At 40.2% G+C, this 19,175-nt stretch overlaps 1 protein-coding gene across 1 annotated transcript in view; it reads right to left on the reverse strand.

Moving 5' to 3' along the window:
* LOC129734662 (atrial natriuretic peptide receptor 1-like) overlaps positions 1–9,074 on the reverse strand; it is a 41,837-nt gene extending 32,763 nt beyond the window's left edge. The window contains exons 1-3 of the mRNA XM_055698312.1: positions 8,940–9,074; positions 3,123–3,219; positions 314–446 (exon numbers count right to left, since the gene is read on the reverse strand). Of these exons, the coding sequence (XP_055554287.1) occupies positions 314–446; positions 3,123–3,219; positions 8,940–9,074 (365 nt within the window). The remainder of the gene's footprint in view (positions 1–313; positions 447–3,122; positions 3,220–8,939) is intronic.
* Between the last annotated feature and the right edge of the window lie 10,101 nt (positions 9,075–19,175).

The following is a 19,175-nucleotide window of genomic DNA, read 5'->3' on the forward strand; positions in this document are numbered from 1 at the left end:
GGTCTGATGCTTAAACTTCAGTTGCAAAATCCATGTGTAGAGAAGTCAAGAAGTGATATTCAGAGTTGCACTGAGACAGTAATGCAGATACAGGATGATGACCATGTGGGCAAGTGTGCCATGATGGCTGCTCTGAGGGCAAAGTCATTGCAGAGGGAAAATATCAGGGCAAAAAGAGCTGCAGGAGACCTCAAGAGATGCAAGAAACTAGGAAGGAGCCCCAGAGTGTGTGTTCCAATTATGTTACTGAAAATGTACGCATAGAATCCTTACATACTCATGACCATGAAGGCATTTTTATAGAAGGTAATACCTGTGAGAAAGGATTTGATTTTGCACTGCATACTGATAAAAGCTGTCTGAAGCAAAGACTGCATAGGTCACATTGAAGAATTCCCCGCTCACAGCTGTTTCTGGAGGTCTTTGCACCCATGCCATCTCCAAGCCTAGAAACAACACAATCATGAGCTAACATATTTGCTCTACTTTTCTACTTTACAAATGCATACAAATGTAAAACTTTATAGTGATTTTCATCTATTGTTTCATTGCTTTTTATAAGCCCAAAACAGTTATTCATTTTAATGGTTTTACAGTTATACATAAATGCACATTAATTGATCATTTCTGACACTCACTTAGAAAAGAACAAGCTAATGGAGAAAAAGACAAAAAAATCTCGTTACTTTATCTGAAGTAACTTTGCTCCCAGCATAATGCAGTGCTGCTTCCCCTGGCAGATTTGCTTGCCACTTTGATCAGTCAATAAAGATTTCTATTCATTCTTGGCTGCTTTCACTGAGGCACACCTCATTATGGAAGCATAGACAACACACATGAAATTCAGTCAAAACCCTTAGCCTCATGAGACATAAATTATATATACTGATAATTATATATTTAAGAAAGCATTTTCTTTTTATAAAACTGTATCACATCTAGAACAGAGGACAGTGGAAGAAGAGCTCCCCAATCATCTGTCATTTTCCATTTCAACACTCTTACTGGGAAAGATGATTTATCCCATTCATCTCTCTTGTCTCTGGGACACCATATTACCTACCTTGAGCCTGAGAATGAAATTAAATAGGAGATGGGAGAAGTTTTTAATCCATATTCTTAAACACTATCAAAATCATTCCACACCATTCACCTACCTCTTTCTGTACTGTTGGATGAAGGTTTTAATGAAGGCTTAATTTGCATACCTTCAAATTATTTACATCAAACAAGTGTGTAACTTTCAGTTTGTCAAAAAGTGTTAAATACCTTCTGCAGAGAATGGGTAAACCTGCCTTTCAAAAAAATCCTCACTTTGTGCTGTTGTTAAATTTTAAACTTTTTTCTTACTCTGGAGTTGTTTTTACAAGTGTATTCTTCACTTGCACTGTTAGTGAAGGTACTATTTCTTCTCTAAACATAAATCGGTTTCAGATCTATAGAAGTAAATTGTAAAATAACCTCTTGATTTCACAGCTCTTTTGAAAACTAAACACTCTTTATAAATGCTAACACTATGAGAAAAACTCATACAACACAAAAATTTACATAAAAATGCTAGTGTGATTTGCATTAAAAGGTAAGAGAGCTGAGCTTCAGAGAATGTGTAAGAATGAAGGCAAAGGTCAGCATACATTTCAGTTAAATTACTTTCTATTTGCCTTTAAAGGTTTCACAAAGATAAAAACCCCTCTTCTTTCAATGATAGATATCCCACATCTAAATGCTTTGAAGATCTTGTGTTAAATCCACAGCAATGAGGCTACAGTATATGCTTCTTACTTTGCTTTTAAGAAAGCCCAGATGACAGGGAAAAACTACAGAGAAAGGCAGGACAGAGGTTGGAGTTCATTGTAAAACTGGTTGCAAAGGGTATATGTTAATTAAGCAACCTAGTCATATTAGTTTTCCTTGTACTTAGTTTGCACTTTTATTATTAGTAAGAATAGCTTTAAACAAGTCATCTGTTCTGATGAATAGTTGAAGCAACAGTAAATTTATACAGGGATAAAAATCTTAGCTGACAATTATTTAGATTGTCTTTGAATTTCACTGTTTCAACACAACTCTTGGAAAATGTTTAATTGAGCTCAGAGTATGACCCAGCAGTATATGTTCTGGAGTGTTTTATCAGTATTATTTTCTCAGGTGTCCTTGCTTTTTCTAAAAACCTTGTCGAAACATATTGCCTCGGATCTTATGTTTTACAACATAAACAAAAGTGTTGATTGATGCCACCTACTTATCAATTACAAAGTCACAAAATCACAGATTAGTTGCAATTGGAAGGCACCACTGGAAACCATTCGGTCCAGCCTTGTGTTGTTCAAGGCAGGGTCACCCAAAGCAGGTTGCTCTAGATTTTGTCTAGTTGGGTTTTAAAAATCTCCAAGGATGGAAGAACCACAGCCTTTCTGGGTAACCTGTTCTACTGTTTGATCACCCTTACAGTACAGAATGATTTTCTTTTGTTTAAATTTAATTTCCCATATTTCAGTCCCTCTGTAATTATTTTTCAATCTCAAACAATCAATTTCCAACATAAAAATTATTCTATTATTTGTTATCTCATTATGTAAATTGATTTCTGAAACGGAGTGGACTAAATGGTTAAAGATCTCAGATTTTTTTTAAGTACTCATGAAACACAGTTTTGACAAGGTGGAAAAGCATGACATGTAGAATCAATGATTTTGCTTAATGGCTGGAGGGTTTAAACAGTCCACTTTTGAACTGACACTACAAAATTTCAGCAATGACTCAACAGAATTTGCTGCAATGCAGAACTGCCTGCCTGCTTTGTTTGGATTAAGTTGCATTTGTTTTTCTAATGAGAAATAAAATGGTTTTGGTTTCTTTCTGGGGGAAGGGATTCAGCTTTTGCTACTACTTTTTCTTTTGGAACCAATGAATATTAGACAAATAATTGCTCTGAAGTATCTTTTGTTTGTTTTCTTTAACTTATTTCTCTATGAAGACAGGTTGTCACTGATTCAGATGCTTTCCACCATGCATAACATTCATTATGAGTTAGTTATTATTCTGAGTACTGCAGTTTTGGGTTTTCAACCGTTCCCCAAGCAAGAGATTAACTTTTTTGAACAGCTTAAGGACTCACTCACCTCCACAGTCCATCATATTATACTCATCTGGTTTTTCCAGGGGCCAACAGTCATAGTCTTTGTTATCTAAATCATGCCACCCCTCCACCAATATCCCCTGCCAGAAAAAAAGCATATGAATAGACTCAAAAAAAAACCCCAAAAACCAACAGTATGGGAACAGGGAAAGGATGAGTTTCATCTCCAAAGTTTTTATGTCTTCTAAAGAAGTCAAATGAAATGCAGAAACACAGCCTGGCATATTTCACTCTTTTCTACTTCTAGAGCAAAAACTGACAGCTTCCTAGGGGTATGCAAACTCAATCAGTATATTATCTTGATTTATCCAGAAATTTTCTATGAAACAATGAGGGAACCTAAGAATCTTTCAGTTGCAGAAGGTTTTCTCTACAAAGAGTGAGTGGTTCTAGGACCATATTCAGGGAGACATTTTATTTAAGCAGGTTTTTTGCTTGCTTTTGAAATGGCATGCGTGCAAACACACACAACACACTCAAAACTGCTCAGTTTCTTTTAATCTTTTACACCTAAACTCTTTGAGTAAGTCTTTTTTGTTATACCGTTAATAACAAATACAACAGTTAATTATATAAATGTTAAACTATATAATTACAGATATTAAGATCACATAAGCCTATTACAGGAAGGATACAGCATCATAATAGCATACAGATTGAATTGCATCAGTAGCAGAATAAAATTATACATATATATATTACACATTATAATATATATATAAATAATGTATTAAAATATATACTCTAGCATATATATGAACGGAACAGAGTGTCATGATAATGCACCCTGGTCTTATTCCACTTCCAGTGAAAGGTAATAGTTTCTATTAATATAATATGCTATCACTTTTCCTTATATTATTAGAGGTTAATCATCTACTGTATTATACAATTACTTATCACAGTACTCATGGAAAAAGATAGAATTATACAATGGATTTTTCCAAAATAGTTTTCTATTACTTTTATTTTCTAAATTACTAAAGTAACATTCAACAATCACCTGGTATAAATAGCTGTCTCGCTGCAGTAAGCCATATACATTTTGTTCAGTATGCACAGACCACTGGAATAAGTTCTGGTAAGCAGATCTATATAGTTTACCTACCAATAAACTGAGGAGGCTTCGGAGCCCTAAAGCTGGTGTTTTGACAGCTCTCATGTTCTCTAACAGGCACCCAGCTCACCAGGTGTCAGAGCTGCTTCTGCTGGTGCTGTTGCTACTGAACTTGATGCCCTTACCTAAGAAGGGAGGTTGCTAGGCAAACTGATGCTGGCGACTCCAGCTGCTGCAGCTGTTCCGCCTCCTCCTTCCCTCTTCTCCACTACGCCACTACTTGGTGCAAGGTGGAAACACCTTCTGCACCTCCGCTGAACTGCTCTGAAAAATCAACACTTTACCTAGGGCAGCTCCACTGTCAGACCTTTGAAGTTTGTGCTCCTCAGCTCAAAGCTGGGAAAGCAATGGGAGGATTTTATTTTAGTGTCTTGTCAAACTTCTCCAGCATCTGACCCTCAGCAGATGAATTGATACTGTGGAAATAAAAACAGAGACACAGCTGGGCCGGGGGGGGGAGATATCTAAACTATATATAAACTCCAAGGCAAGAAAAGGTTATCTGTGTAAGACTAGAGGTTGCATTAGGTGATCTCCTGAGGTTCCTTCCAACCTGAATTGTATTAGACACTACGACTTCAATTCCTCAGTCCTCGGAGCTGTAGGACAGCTTTTACCTGAGAACTGTCCTACTACAAACACAGGTGAAACAGACCTCTGCCCAGCCATGCCTGTATGATAAAGACATAGATGTGTCCATGACTATTGCTGTTTGCTGAAGTCACTGCCAACACAAAACCTCAGCTGTGATTCAGCTCTCCTGAATATTTGCCTGTGTTTTCTCTGGAATTCTGGCTCTCAGCCCAAGCTGACATTAAGAATCTTAGTCAAAATGCTTGGACTTCACCATTTATTGCATCAAAATTGCCTGACAAAAATGCAGTGTTTGCCCAGTTTTCTTGAACGGAGTTCTAGATCAATCAAAAAACCTGTTTGGCTTCACACATAAAAGAGATATTTGTATAAACTAATACAAATATTTTAGGTTGGAATTTCATGTCTGTACTGAAATTGTAAACCTCATCTGTGTTGCATTCTTGTGCTTCACTATGACCATTTCACCCAAATCACAGGTTTCAATATACGGAAGTCTTTAGAGTATTTCAGCTTGGCTACATAGTAGAATGAAAAGGGGGGAAAAAAGCTCCTTCTTTGGCTAGAACAACCTGCTTAAAAGAATTCTACAGAGATTAACATCTTAGAGAGGTTTTACTGGTGATTTATTTTAGGATATCTTGTGCTTAATGAGGAATTTGCTGGCAGGGAAGCTAAGGATTGTAACTTGTTAGACCCTACAGCAGGCAAAAGATCACTAGACTGATCCTATTATCTTTAATACAACTGTCAAATATTCACAACATTAATATCATGATTCAAGGACTGTAAAGATCATACATTACCTTTATAGTTATTTGTCTGTCACCAAGTTCAGAATTCCTAGAAAGTGGCCATGTACAGGAGGCTGGTCTGGGAATCTTGAGTTAAAGATGGATGGATGGATGGATCAGAATGGCTGGTGATTATCTCATTTAACAATCTATCCCGGCTATTTGAGAAGCACATTACCACCTCTGGATTAAGGCACTGGAAATTTTACAAAGAAAACCAGTGAGGACTATTTTGCAATATAAATATATGAACCTTGGTAAAAAGAAAGGATTGACAACTTAGTAATACGTTCTTCAGGTCTATCTACAGCTCTCTGCATATAAAGGAAATCAGAAACATATTTGAACAAAGTGAGATGATCATCTCAAACCTAATAATCTTTGCTTTACATATGCTTCTTTTTCTGTCCATAAATTATATGCAGTCACATAATTTGCATTAACATTTTACCATCGCATCGCACTACAAATGAGTTTATTAACACAGCCAGACTCAGTCTAGTGTAGATTAACTGAATTCTACCTACTGCCACTTAACTGGCTTAGAACCACAAGATAGTTCTTTGGCTGCTTCTCTTAGAAGGATTTCTTAATCTGAAAAACAAACAAACAAACGGCAATTTCTACTGATTGAAAGGAAGTTTATTAAATAACTTTATGTTTACATATTCCTTTCTGTTGTGTGGGCTGTGCTCAGATGATCCATTAAGCTACATTGTTTCCATTTCCTTTGTTAAGGCAATAAGAACTTCTACTACCAAACAGAAGAAAAATAAAGATATTTCGAAGTTTTATGAGCAATATCACCGTAGATATTAGCAAAACCATTAATTTTTATTAATGTCTTGATAATAACATTATAGCTAAAATATAAATACACAATATTTGTAGAAAATAATAACAACTGTTAAAATATTGCTGAGTAAAACTTGCTAATTATGTGGTTTCAAATATTTTAGGAAAGCAAGTTCCAGCAATAAACGAAAACAATAATCACTGTCATGAAAGCTTCAGATATCCTTTAAAATATTTATATATTTTGGCATTCAAACTTTCCAGATGGTTATTGTCTTGATCACAAGCTGAAGTTTAAACAGACATGTTTAAACTACTTCACTTTTAATTAGAATACATTTTCTAGCAAGACACTTATTTTTGACAAAAAAAAATCTCAAGAAATCCCCACCAGGGCTCATCTGACATTTCAAAATGACGGAATGCCAAAGATACCATTATCAGAACTTTGTTGTCTTTTGTGAAGTCAGTAGTTAAAACCTAATTCCTGAAATATACAACTCCACTGTGCAGACTACGTTTGCCCTGAGCGCGGGGTGGCACCCCGCTCTGCCCCACCGCACGGGGCTCCCCGCCTCTGGCGGGATGGAAGGTCATCTGTCCGGTTCTCACTTAAGGTCAGATGAGCGGGATGTAAGATTACCTAGCCTATTCTCATTCTATAGCGTTAGGTATAATAAAAAGCATTTTAAATGACCGGGTCCTTGCTTACCGGGACCGGGACCGCCCTCTAGCGGTTTTTCTGCAGAACAGCGGCCGGCACTCGCCGTCTCGGGTGCTCCCCTGGAGGTTGGTGGCAGCAGCTTGGTGGCCTTCTCCCCCTTCCCAAAAGCAGAGTAACGCACTGGTCAGCCACAAGAAATCCCAGGGCTGTGGCGTGTGGGCACGTTGCCACGGCACAGGTAGAGCACGGCAAGTGGTCACACCTCCTCCGGGCCGCTGTAGCCACTTGTTCACGCCCTTTTGGGCTTCGTGCTTGGAAAGTGCTCTGCTGCTCTGTGGAATGCAGCCCCACAGACAGGGTGTTGATCGTGTCTTCTTATTCCACATTGACACAAACAAGTACATGCTTCAAAAGAGGTCCTGCAGCGTGGACTCCTCACGTGCTCTCCCTGCTCCACCACGGGCTCCTTGGTGCTCTCCCTGCTCCACCATGGGCTGCTCACATGCTCTCCCTGCTCCACCATGGGCTCCTTGGTGCTCTCCCTGCTCCCAATCCTGCTCCACCATGGGCTCCTTGGTGCTCTCCCTACTCCCACATGGGCTCCTCATGTACCCTCCCTGCTCCAGCGTGAACTCCTTGGTGCTCTCCCTGCTCCCCCATAGGCTGCTCGCGTGCTCTCCCTGCTCCAGCATGAGCTACTCGGTGCTCTCCCTGCTCCACTATGGGCTCCTCGGTGCTCTCCGTGCTCCACCATGGGCTTCTTGGTGCTCTCCCTGCTCCACTATTGGCTCCTCGGTGCTTTCCCTGCTCCACCGTGGGCTGCTCGCATGCTATCCCTGCTCCAGCATGATCTCCTCGGTGCTCTCCCTGCTCCACCATGGTGTAAGAGTCGGTCTAAATGGAACAATATTGTCTCAACATTGCCAACAGAGACCTGGAGATGGAATGTGGTCCTCATGGACACCAAGACACAAAGACCCTGGGAAGGAGAACTGCACGGTACGAGGAGTACTATGCCGCTCCCTGCTACCTGGGACCGAAAGGGACAGCTACACCCTGGGAAGGAGAACTGCACGGTACGAGGAGTACTATGCCGCTCCCTGCTACCTGGGACCGAAAGGAACAGCTACACCCTGGGAAGGAGAACTGCACGGTACGAGGAGTACTATGCCGCTTCCTGCTACCTGGGACTGAAAGGAACAGCTACACCCTGGGAAGGAGAACTGCACGGTACGAGGAGTACTATGCCGCTCCCTGCTACCTGGGACTGAAAGGAACAGCTACACCCTGGGAAGGAGAACTGCACGGTACGAGGAGTACTATGCCGTTCCCTGCCACCTGGGATTGAATAAGGCTGCATAACAGCTGTCCAGAAGATGGATCACAACAGTGGTCATAACAACGAACCAGAAAACAATACAAGAACACGCCTCCTGGTCTGAAGCTTCCTGCCTCTGGGGCAAGATAACCTGGCTCGAGAAGGCGGAGACTGGTGGAAGTCCATGGACCAGAGGAGGAGTGAGGTGTGTGGCTTGGCATAAAAAGATGCCTTCTTAGCAACTGAACTTTGGAGATCTTCCCCACCAAGGATCACGACGATCGGAAGGACTGGTGGGACGCTGCCTGGACCTGGGACCATAGGGACGCCTTGGACCCGTGGTGGTAGCTATAATCTTCTTTCCTTTTCTTTTTACTTTACCTTTTATTCACTTTCTGTCTTTCTACCTATTGCACGCTGCTTTACGGGCAAACAATAAAATTGTGCTGTTTGATTGAAGCATAACCCCTTGGCGTGGTCACCTTGATTTTTCCGCTTCAAGATCATAGTTAACGAACCATCACAAGTCCACTGAGTGGACCGTGACACATGGCCTCCTCGGTGATCTCCCTGCTCCACCATGGGCTGCTCACGTGCTGTCCCTGCTCCACTATGGGCTCCTTGGTGATCTCCCTGCTCCACCATGGGCTCATCGTGTGCTCTTTATTCTCCAGCATGGGCTCCTTGGTGCTCTCCCTTCAGTGCTGGTCCTGCGTGCTTTCTGCTGGTTGTACGATGAACCAGACAATTGGAATGAATGTCTGATCTGGTTACTAGCCATTATTATTATTATTATCATCATCATCGTCATCATCATCATCATTGTTATTGTTATCTTTATTGTTATCATTATTTAGTTTTAACTGAGCCAATGTTTTTTCTTCCCACACTTTGTCTTTTCTCTTCTGTTCTGGGTGCAAATTTATTCAAGTAACATACATCTGTGCTGTTCTGGTTCAGTGAGACTCAGACCTCAACTGAGCCTGGATTAGCACAATTAAAAATCAGCGTTTGCTCCAGAATTCTTGGTAATTAAAATTAAACACTAAACATTGTCATATGTTTTGTAGAAGATCAGTGGCTTTGAAGTACTGAGTGCCCTCAGTTTGCTAGGAGTGCTGAAGAGGCAACAGGTGTGGGTCTGGTGAAATGCTGGAAAGCAGTAAGGAAGCTCCAGAGCCTTGCACATACACCATCCCCTAACTTCATAGCATCTCTCCATTTCTCTCATATACTCTCCCAAATACTGGAAGTTTGAGAGAATTCCAGTGAAAGAGGCCTTGGGCTAAAAGACTGATAATCATAAAATAAAAAAGAAGTAATGACATATTCATTACTAAAGATTTGAAAGATTAATGTGAGATGAGTAATCTTTGATGACAGTTTAACTCATCTGCAGCAGAAGGAGCAGACAGTTACATAGTTTACACAAAGGAACAGAGCTAGGAGGCAGTATGAAAGCATGACAGATCAGAGAGAGAGTTTTGTAAAAAGGTAACAAGAGCCATTGAAAACCGCAGCAGAGAAACAGCTTTTTCTGATTACCGCCTATGATGTTACACATACCTCACAAACTCACAGAAACCTCAAAAATGCAAATGGTATTCATTGGTAATGTGGCAGGTAGACTTCACTGGATCCTCAAGTTACTGGGAATGCTGAACAAATCTATGCTTTTGTAGATGCATTCCTCTGGACCATTCTAGTTCAGAGGGTATCACAGGAAGCCTTATTCTGTTGCTGCACTTTGGGTTTGAACTGCAGCATAAACAAGTTTAAACATCTAATGCTTTTCAAAAATGTTTGAAAATATACCGAAACTTGAAACAGAAAGTGTCATGTATACTCCCTGCAGGTTGTATGAAGACTGTCATCTAGGATATGTTACGGACTCGAAGAAGAAATATTTATTTCTAAGAATATGTACTATTCTCTGCTTAGAGGATTGACCACTATGTGGGCTGTTGTGGAAGGAAAGCAACATTCCAGGATTTTCAACATGTAAGCCATCTGTAATTTTTCTTTTTCTAAAGAGAAGGTGAAATAATAATGACATCTGGAATTTTGCAAGAAGAATATTCACAGATAGAAAACTTAACAGGTAACAGTAATTATCTCTGCTGAAAATGTTGTTGGTCCTAGTAATTTGATATAACATATGACTGAAAACCTCTAAAGAGACTGCATAAGAAAACTGAACTCACAATTCTCTGAGAAGCCAACAGGAACTTCACTTTCAAAGTGATCCAGGTTAACCTTTCAAAAATCCTAGCCTAAGTACATAACTTCAAACAGATTTTTGCATCAAGGAATTTGCTTGAATAGATAATTGGGTTTATGTTACTATAATGCAGCATGTCAATGATGTAGTTGTTCAATGGGCATTCAGCAAGTCTGAGAGTATGAGAATGAATTTCAGTTTGATAGGATAACTGCCTGTGAGACGTAAGAAGAGCTGGTCACATCTCAGGACAGAATGATTTGAGTTTTCTGTTTGGGAAGAAACTGAGCAGAAAACATCACTGATGTTCTCAAATGCCTCCCATCTTTCAGTCTTCCCACACAGGCAGAAATGTTACAGATGTCTGCAGTGCTCAAGAAAAGCAAACTTGGCTGTCTTTAAGATCTACTGTGGAGGATCTGGGTATCAGTGACAGAGAGCAGCTGACAGACATTTCTGTTCCTACCTGCATCATGCTCCTGAGATTTACTGGTCACTACTCTGGTTGTGGTGGCATTCATTTGAAATCTGCATTTTGCTTAATGGATTCTTCTTCCCCTCCTCACTTCTCACTGCATGACTCATTCCTGTTTTCAGAGTTCTTGAATGATTATCTGCCCATATTTTGATGCACATTAGCACTGCACATTTATTGACACTGCACAGTCTCTTTCTCCCCCCAAAAAAGACAGCCTCCTAAGCCACAAATTCCTTCCACATTTCTAGGGCCTCACAATCAGGAATGCCTAAGAGGTGCTGACAGGTCACTGAGACAGGGGGTCTTTTGGCCTTTTGTACCTGAAGGACACTTAGTGTTTTGGATCATCTCTTTGGACCAGCCCCAAAATGAAACAGAGATCCAAACTATTTCCTTTCCTCAAGTCATGATCATTTCTGCATATGTCAGGCTAGGGAGATGTTTGCCTAATCTGTTTTTAACAAACTTCAGTAGTGGAGACTACCCCTTCCTTGTGGTGTAGTCCAATGCTTCGCTACCTTTCCACCTTGGAAAATTTTCTCTATGCTCTCACCTACTTCTATCTTGCTATAATTTCAGGTCAGTACTTACCCCAGCTACACAAAGATCAGTTAGCATGTTCTGTACACTTCACATGTTTGAAGTCTTTACCGTTCTAGCTTCTGCCAGTTACTACATACCAAGATGCCTTACACAAATGTATTCTCACATTTCTTCACAGGGAGAAAGAGTAGAATACCAGAATAAACAGTGATTAAAGAAAATGCATAAATTTAAGCAGAACAGGTATTTCAACAGTGTGAATGAACACTTTCTCCTTGGATCTTTGGATACAAACAAGTGATGCCAAATACAGCTCAGGATCATAATCACGAAACCACTCTGATACTGTAATTAAAATTAATGTCACATTTCCAGAAAGAAGTAAAAAACAGTCTTTGTTTAACATCCCAGTCTTTCTGCTGATGGAGGCTTTGCCTCAATGAGCTTTTTAAATCTGTTCCTCAAGTGGAGCAAACTTGGTAAATGTTCATTTTGGCATAATGCCGTTTTGTAGACTGTTTTGTGACTGACTAGTTGCCAGAACTAGTCTAGTGGGAGAAGCTGAGGATTTTTCACATGCTACTGAAACTGAAAAGATTTCTCTGCCATTCAGGATTCTCTGGTTCTCTGAGTACATTACTTTCTCTGCTGAAGTCAGACATACCTGCCTTCTGTCAGAAAACACTGGGGAACCAGCAGCTTCTTTTCCTGTCATGTTTAGCACCCAGAGATCAATCTACCATTTGCACTGTAGCTTCGACACAAGGAACAGTGGCTCATATGTTAACAGAGAAGGAGAGACAGAAAAGAAAACCATTTTGAATTTGAAACCTAAATACCTGATGTGACTTACTTGTTGGGGTAAAATAAGGTATCCTTTTGTAGCCAGCTTCACTTTGACTGAAATCCTTTGTACATGCATTTTCTTTTTCCAGTGATATGCTAGTACAGAATGGAGAACCTGAGAACACACTGCAAGGAGAAATGTAGGCATAGTAAGTCAGTATTTATAAAGAGGATTTCTATTTTCCATTATTTTAGTATTGTATTGCCTAGGGCTACTAGCTAATAAGCTTTTCCTTTTGTCTTCTGACACCTTTCTCCCTTCAGAAAGCACAGTCCGTCCATAGTGCTGTCCTTAATGGTTTCTAGTGCAGACTGGTTAACAAGCAGCAGTATGATTCTGCCATGAAGTACTCCATTGCTCTGCTCTGACAAATACTAGTTAGGAGCTGAGCTGTGTCTTCTTATCTTACACTTCCCTCCAGACCCCTCACTTCCCTTACGCCTGGTGCCCACTGAACCCCCTCATGGTTTACTGCCACTTACTTCTTGGAAAAATCTCTTTTTTTCTGTGTGTAAGTATGTGTACAGTGAGAAATACAAGGAAACACAATCCTGACACAGGCGATCAGGGCCCTGAGTGTATCCCCTTCTCCTGGAAGCTGTGCTCACTGCGTTGAGGGCTGACACTGATAGTGCAGCTGTCCAGCCTTGAAGAGATGTGAGGGAAAGCTGCCTGAGAAGCCCTTGCAGCGGCTCTCTACCTTTCTCTAGAAGCTGCTTTTAGGCTGGCTTCTCACACTTGTTTTCTGCCACAGCTGCACTGCACTTATGCCCATACCTGGCCAGGTAACCTCTTGATCTAAATCAGGGGTCCCCAAACTGTTTAACCAGGGGCCGGCGCGGATGCAGTGGCAGGCAGCCATCTGCGGCTGCTTGGTTTTCCCCCAGCCCCCGGCGGGGGGGGAGCAGGGAGAGTCTGTAAATACCGGGGGCCAGACTGAGGACCCTGGGGGGCTGTATGCAGCCCACAGGCCGTAGTTTGAGGAATCCTGATCTAAATCCTGACCCCAACACATGGATTTGACTGCCTGGCTTGACCTTGGACCTGTCTCATCATTAACTCGTCTGTCGATCTCCACTTTTGGCTGACCCTGGTTACTATTCTCCAAACCTGCCATGCTTGCCCTTTTCAGGCACTGTAGACCTGGGCTCTAGTGTTTGGGGTGACACTACTCTGCCTGCCTTGCTGTCACCCTGGATCTCCCTCCCTGGTGGAGCACTCTGCCCTTGCTGCGCACTGACAAGGACACCTCAGCTGTAATGCTGCAGTGAAAAAAAAAAAGAAGAAGAAAAAGAAAAAGAAAAAAAATGTTCAGGAGTACATACGCACTAAAGCAAAATTCTGCCCAGAAAGGAAAATGTAAATGCTTTGCTCAAAACCTCATAGATACCTCTTGACAGCATCTTTTGCTAAACAATTTATAATTGCAAGTATGCATTATTATAAAGGACTTATTCTTCACAAACAAACAAGAAATTGTTTTCATACTAAGTAGGTAATCATCAGGACAGAATTCTATGCATAGTTAACTTCAAACATGTTATCGCTATTTTGGGATTTTCTATGGTTTCTATAGCATTTTAAAATGAACAGTATTATCACTTGTTCAGTTTGATTTCCAGGCACACTCCTACTTCAAAATACCTGCTCCAGACTGGCTATGGGTTTAGAGATTTTTATAAAATTTATACAGGTACTTTAGTTTCTTAACAATGATAGCTTTTTGTTAATGCTTGACTACTAGCAATTGTTGCATTGGTTCAGAATATCAGTCTTTCCCTAGTCATAAAGATTAGGCCCTAGTCCTCTTCTCTGGCCTCAGGTGTTTATTCCATTAATAGGAGGTGACTTCTAACTTGAATTTATTTTGTTTTCTGTACTTCAGTGAGAAGAAAAACCCACCTTATTGGTGCCTTCTTTATATCCCATGGAAGCTGGACAAGCAGCTCCATACTTGATGGGAAAGTTTATAGATGCAAGTAAGCCATTTGGAAGAACAATTCACAAAATCCTTAGCCCTCCAAGCATGAAGTAGGACAAATCTCCTACCACTGTCAGACAACATGGGATTAAAGAGCCAGGCTACCTGCAGAAAGGGTAGGGAAACTAGATAATGCTGTATAGGCAAAATCAGGAAAGAAACTGCTCTTCTTTCAACTCCTGGAGAAAGTGCTGCTTCCCAGGGATCGTGAGGCTTCTTCATCTTTCTTTTTGTGAAAAAAACACCTTGTCTGTGAGGACTGTTTTCTATAGACCTTGACATGAGACTGTTGTTAGTGTATTCCACATTTAAGGAGAGAAGGGTTACATGAGAACCTGAACGTCCAGGGAACTGGTGTGCCTCTGCGCTGGTGGGAAAGGGATGCCATTTTATGACATTTCGTGACAAACTCATTAGGACATTGGACTGACTCATGAGGACTATTATAGAATATTTCAGCGGGTTTTTTTCCCTTTACATTTAGCAGAAGGATGCTTTTCATCTCTGTCTCATCTATTTCTTATACTAGCTAGGGCATGTTTCAAGGCATTCTCCATGCTTCATGCAGGGTTTATGAAAAGACTATTTTTACCGCATGACTATTAGCAAGTCTTTCCAGTGCTCCTGCCTCCCTCAGGGTCAAATTCTCCCTTGAAAGTGTGCTCTGATTATGTAAGAGATATAAATTGAAACTCCACCAGGGAGCTGTGGCTAGCATAAAGCTGAAGATTACTTGTGTGGCTTTGGTTAAACACAAGTGGATCATTCTCTTAAATAACTCAATGGTTATTTTTGTTTCCTCTGATGTACCAGTACTGGGTTCAATAAATACCCAGTGCATAACTTTGGTTCTTAAACAAACTTACACCTTGTTCTGCTTCAAAAAACTCCCACAAATCTAACTGAATTAGTAAGCTTTTGTGAAACAGCTATATCTCTATGTATTATGAGTAGGATATATTTAAAACCTGATCTTTCTGGTCCTACAAAGAGGATTCTCTTCTCTCTTAAAAGCAGTCTGGGATCAGTTTCACTTCCAACCATGGCATGAACATGACCTATCATTAGCAGCACCATTTCACCGCATTACTCTCTGTTCACAGAATTTAGCCAGTGGGCCAGACTGACTTGCTCAAGAAGCAACACTTCTCACTTCATTCTTGCATGTTTGGGAGGTACTACTGTTTAAAACATAAGTCATAATATGTAAAAGAATCATATAATATGTGGAGCATTGCAATGTATGTATAGCAATTGTGCACAGAAACCTGGGTTAACGAGCTTTGGTAAGTCTGCCCAAGTAAAAGTTTTGGAGTATAAATGTTAATGCCTGGAGAAAAGAAAGAGGGAAAGAAAATTTATTTCAGAGTTGCCTGGACTTGTATGGCCAATAGAACTGTGTGGAGTCCTACAGGCTATATGCATTCTAAAATAATTTAAATAGCCAAAATATTCGTGGTTAAAGGAGTCAGGAGCAGAGCAAAGAGTATCCAGGACAGCAAGCAAAGTAGAGTTGCAGTCACGGACCAGAGTTGTGAGGACAAAGTTTTACACTTTTACACGTGCCTGGCATCACACTGTGAAAAAGTGCTTGTACTTCCATGTTGAACAAATGTGTTTCACTGGATTTTTGGGCTGATAGTGACCTTGGTGGTATGCAGACATACTCCAGCTGCTCAGTTATGCTGTCCACTTCTTCCTGACTGGAAACCCTGATTGCTAGATGAAACTAGCTGAGAGGCAACAATTTGCTGCATGCTAGCTGCTGGCACATCAGAGACTGCAAGACGGCCATGTGATTTCATAAGCACTGGGCAACGGCAATGAAAATTCATGCAGAATACTTGACAGGCAAGCAAGGAAGCAGGTAGGACTGCAGAGTTTATTTGACCTCCCTGACAAAGGGTGTCAATAACAAGTTTGGTGTGATTTAGTTGAGAGGGGCAAAAGGACTTTAAAGGAAGAATGAGTCTCAGTTGCTAGGGCAGAATGGGGAAGTGCTATACAGAATTGTGAGATATTTATTTACTTTTTATTAGATGTATGAAATGAACAGTGGCACGCACCAAGCACATCTTGACTTACCATGGGATGCTATCGAGGCCATCTTCTCTGTCATCAATATTTGTTACTGCTGCCTTCTGTAGTGAATGCAGAGTCTCCATTTTTCTTTAGGGTGTTCTGAAAGAATTGGTTTGTCTGAGATCGACAAGAAACAGTGGAGACTATGCTTGGTGATACAACAGAAGTCTCAGCTCTTAGGGTAAATGGCCAGAATCCAAGCAAGCAGCTTGTATTATTTAAATGTGTTTTAAGCAATGCCATGCAAATTATGTTTTCTTACATATAAAAGAAATTCTGGTCATATCCTTAATACAGTTTTTTCACATTTACAAATCCTTGGCTCTGCTTATGCCTTGTTTTCTTACTAAGGGATTCAGTTTTAGAATAGAAGAGAAAGATCCAGATCGATACCAGGGACATTAAGACACAAGAGCAAAAGAGCAATGCAAGTTTCTACCTGATCTGTAAAGAAAAATCTAAACTGTAAATAAATATAATAATGGCCATGCATGATTAATGTGTCACAGTGAAGTGCAGTAATGCAACATTTTTACAGATACATCTTCATCAATTTCCTGTAATAATTTTTTGAAAGCCCACTAACCTGGATTTAGCCAGAATAATTACTACTCTTACCATATGAATTTTCTGTTTTGTGCTTTCATTAGCCAAGACATTGCTCTTCTATTAATACTTACCTTTAGATGGTTTAAGAATATACTCATTTAACTCCTGGAGTCCTAGGATAGCAGGAATTACAAAAATAATTCTATATGTGACAATCATTTACTGTTACTGGAGAATCTCAATTCTGCCTCAGAGGTGAGTCACGTCTCACTTGTTAGACATAACAATACTGATGGATACATACAAAGAAAAAACACCAAGAAGATGAATGCTTTAGAAACAAGGAGTTTTTTTCTGGGTTTGTCACAGTGTTGAATGGAAGGAAATAGATATAACAAACAAGTTTGTATTACAGCAGTAGATTTACAAGATGCGGATAGATCAGAATGGAGAAACTAAGTTTTCATATATTTCTCTTGGGTTGTCAAGCCTTGAGTTAGAGCTGCATGGAGAACTTAACCTGAATTTCTTCCTCCCTAGACTGCGTTAGGCATTCAGCACACCAAAAAATATTTCAAGCAATTTCTTCCAGAATTGTTTCCTGCTCCATGAGCTAATCACTTTTATCAAAGCTGTCCCAAAATGCATCATCATGCCACTGTATATATTTCAGGACTTTCTAACTTCTTTTATTAGCAGTTGGACTTTATTACCCTGATAAATTATGGGGAGAAGGTATTCTATCTCAATTGCCAGAATGAAATTAATTTTCTTCTCAACATTTTTTCACTTTTATTTGAAATTTGGTAAAAAAATATTTGCATGATTCATTTGCCAGTAATTTTCTATATCTAGGTTAAACGCTTTTTCTTCGGAGGATGTAAGTATTTTAAAAACACTTCAGTTTTCACCTTAGGTCTTATGAATTTCCCTTATATCTTGTTTTTTCCCATTTATTTTAAAGCGGGGGGGGGGGGGGGGGAGCAGCTTTAACGTGCTTAAGAGATTGTCAGCAGCACTTACTCTAAGACCTATTTTCTGCAGAAAAGAGAAAAAAAAGTTCTAGGAAATGGAGGCTAGTGGAAGGGACATATTTGACTGATATTCTCTTTAATGGAAAGTGAATTTATAGTGGACTTAGTAAGTGCTGGTGTACCTCAAAACCTGCAGGTTTTGTCAGCAAGAAGGTAGTCACCCTATATTATCTCCTTTGAAGCTCCTAGGGCATCAGAGTAAAAACAAACAGACAAAACCCTTTGTCCCAGAGGAAAAAAACCAAACCCAGGCTCATCATTTTAATTACAGAACACAACAGTACTTGCAGGGGTTTAAAATTTGGCTGCTATTGAAACTGTTATGGCACGTTTCACCTCCCTATAAGCACAGCACAGCTGAGTGATACCAGTACAGAATCCCTTCTGAGACAATGCCAAGGAGGCAGCCTACAGCACTCGTGGATACATTTAACATACACTTACTTATGATGGTTGCTTAAATTAGGACTTTTAAAAGACTCTTAAGTAATGGATACTGATTTACCACAACTAGAAGGCTACTCAATGTCTTGCAAAGCAAGCTATTTTTTTATCCATGCTTTTTTATCCTGACTTTTTCTAACTAAATGATCCAGGTATTTCAATCCCTAGAAGTGCCAGTTCGAAAGATCAAGTCTTAAAAATTTCATATCCTAGTCTCAGTTGAGGGGTCTGTCAGAGTTTATACTAAGGGAAGTCTTTAATGGTGGACGAACCAAAACTCCCTAGAGGGAAGAAACAGAGGTGGGGAATAAGGGCATGTCAGGCTACAGGCTGTTACCACTGAGTCAGGTGACTGAAACTAAAATGCTCCTATGCCATTGCCAGTGAAAACCTAAAGGAGGTGTGCTATCCTTATATGCATAGAATTTGAATGGTCTGGTGGGCTACTTCCATGCCTTTATCTAGCTTAAAAATGTAGATGGCATTATGCTAATATAAAGTTATGGGCCAGCAGACATGCAAAACAGTTCCAGCTCTGCCATAGACCTTCTCTGTGTTAGCGTAATTTGTTGAAC

This window comes from Falco cherrug, chromosome Z, assembly GCF_023634085.1.
Source record: "Falco cherrug isolate bFalChe1 chromosome Z, bFalChe1.pri, whole genome shotgun sequence".
Taxonomy (NCBI): domain Eukaryota; kingdom Metazoa; phylum Chordata; class Aves; order Falconiformes; family Falconidae; genus Falco; species Falco cherrug.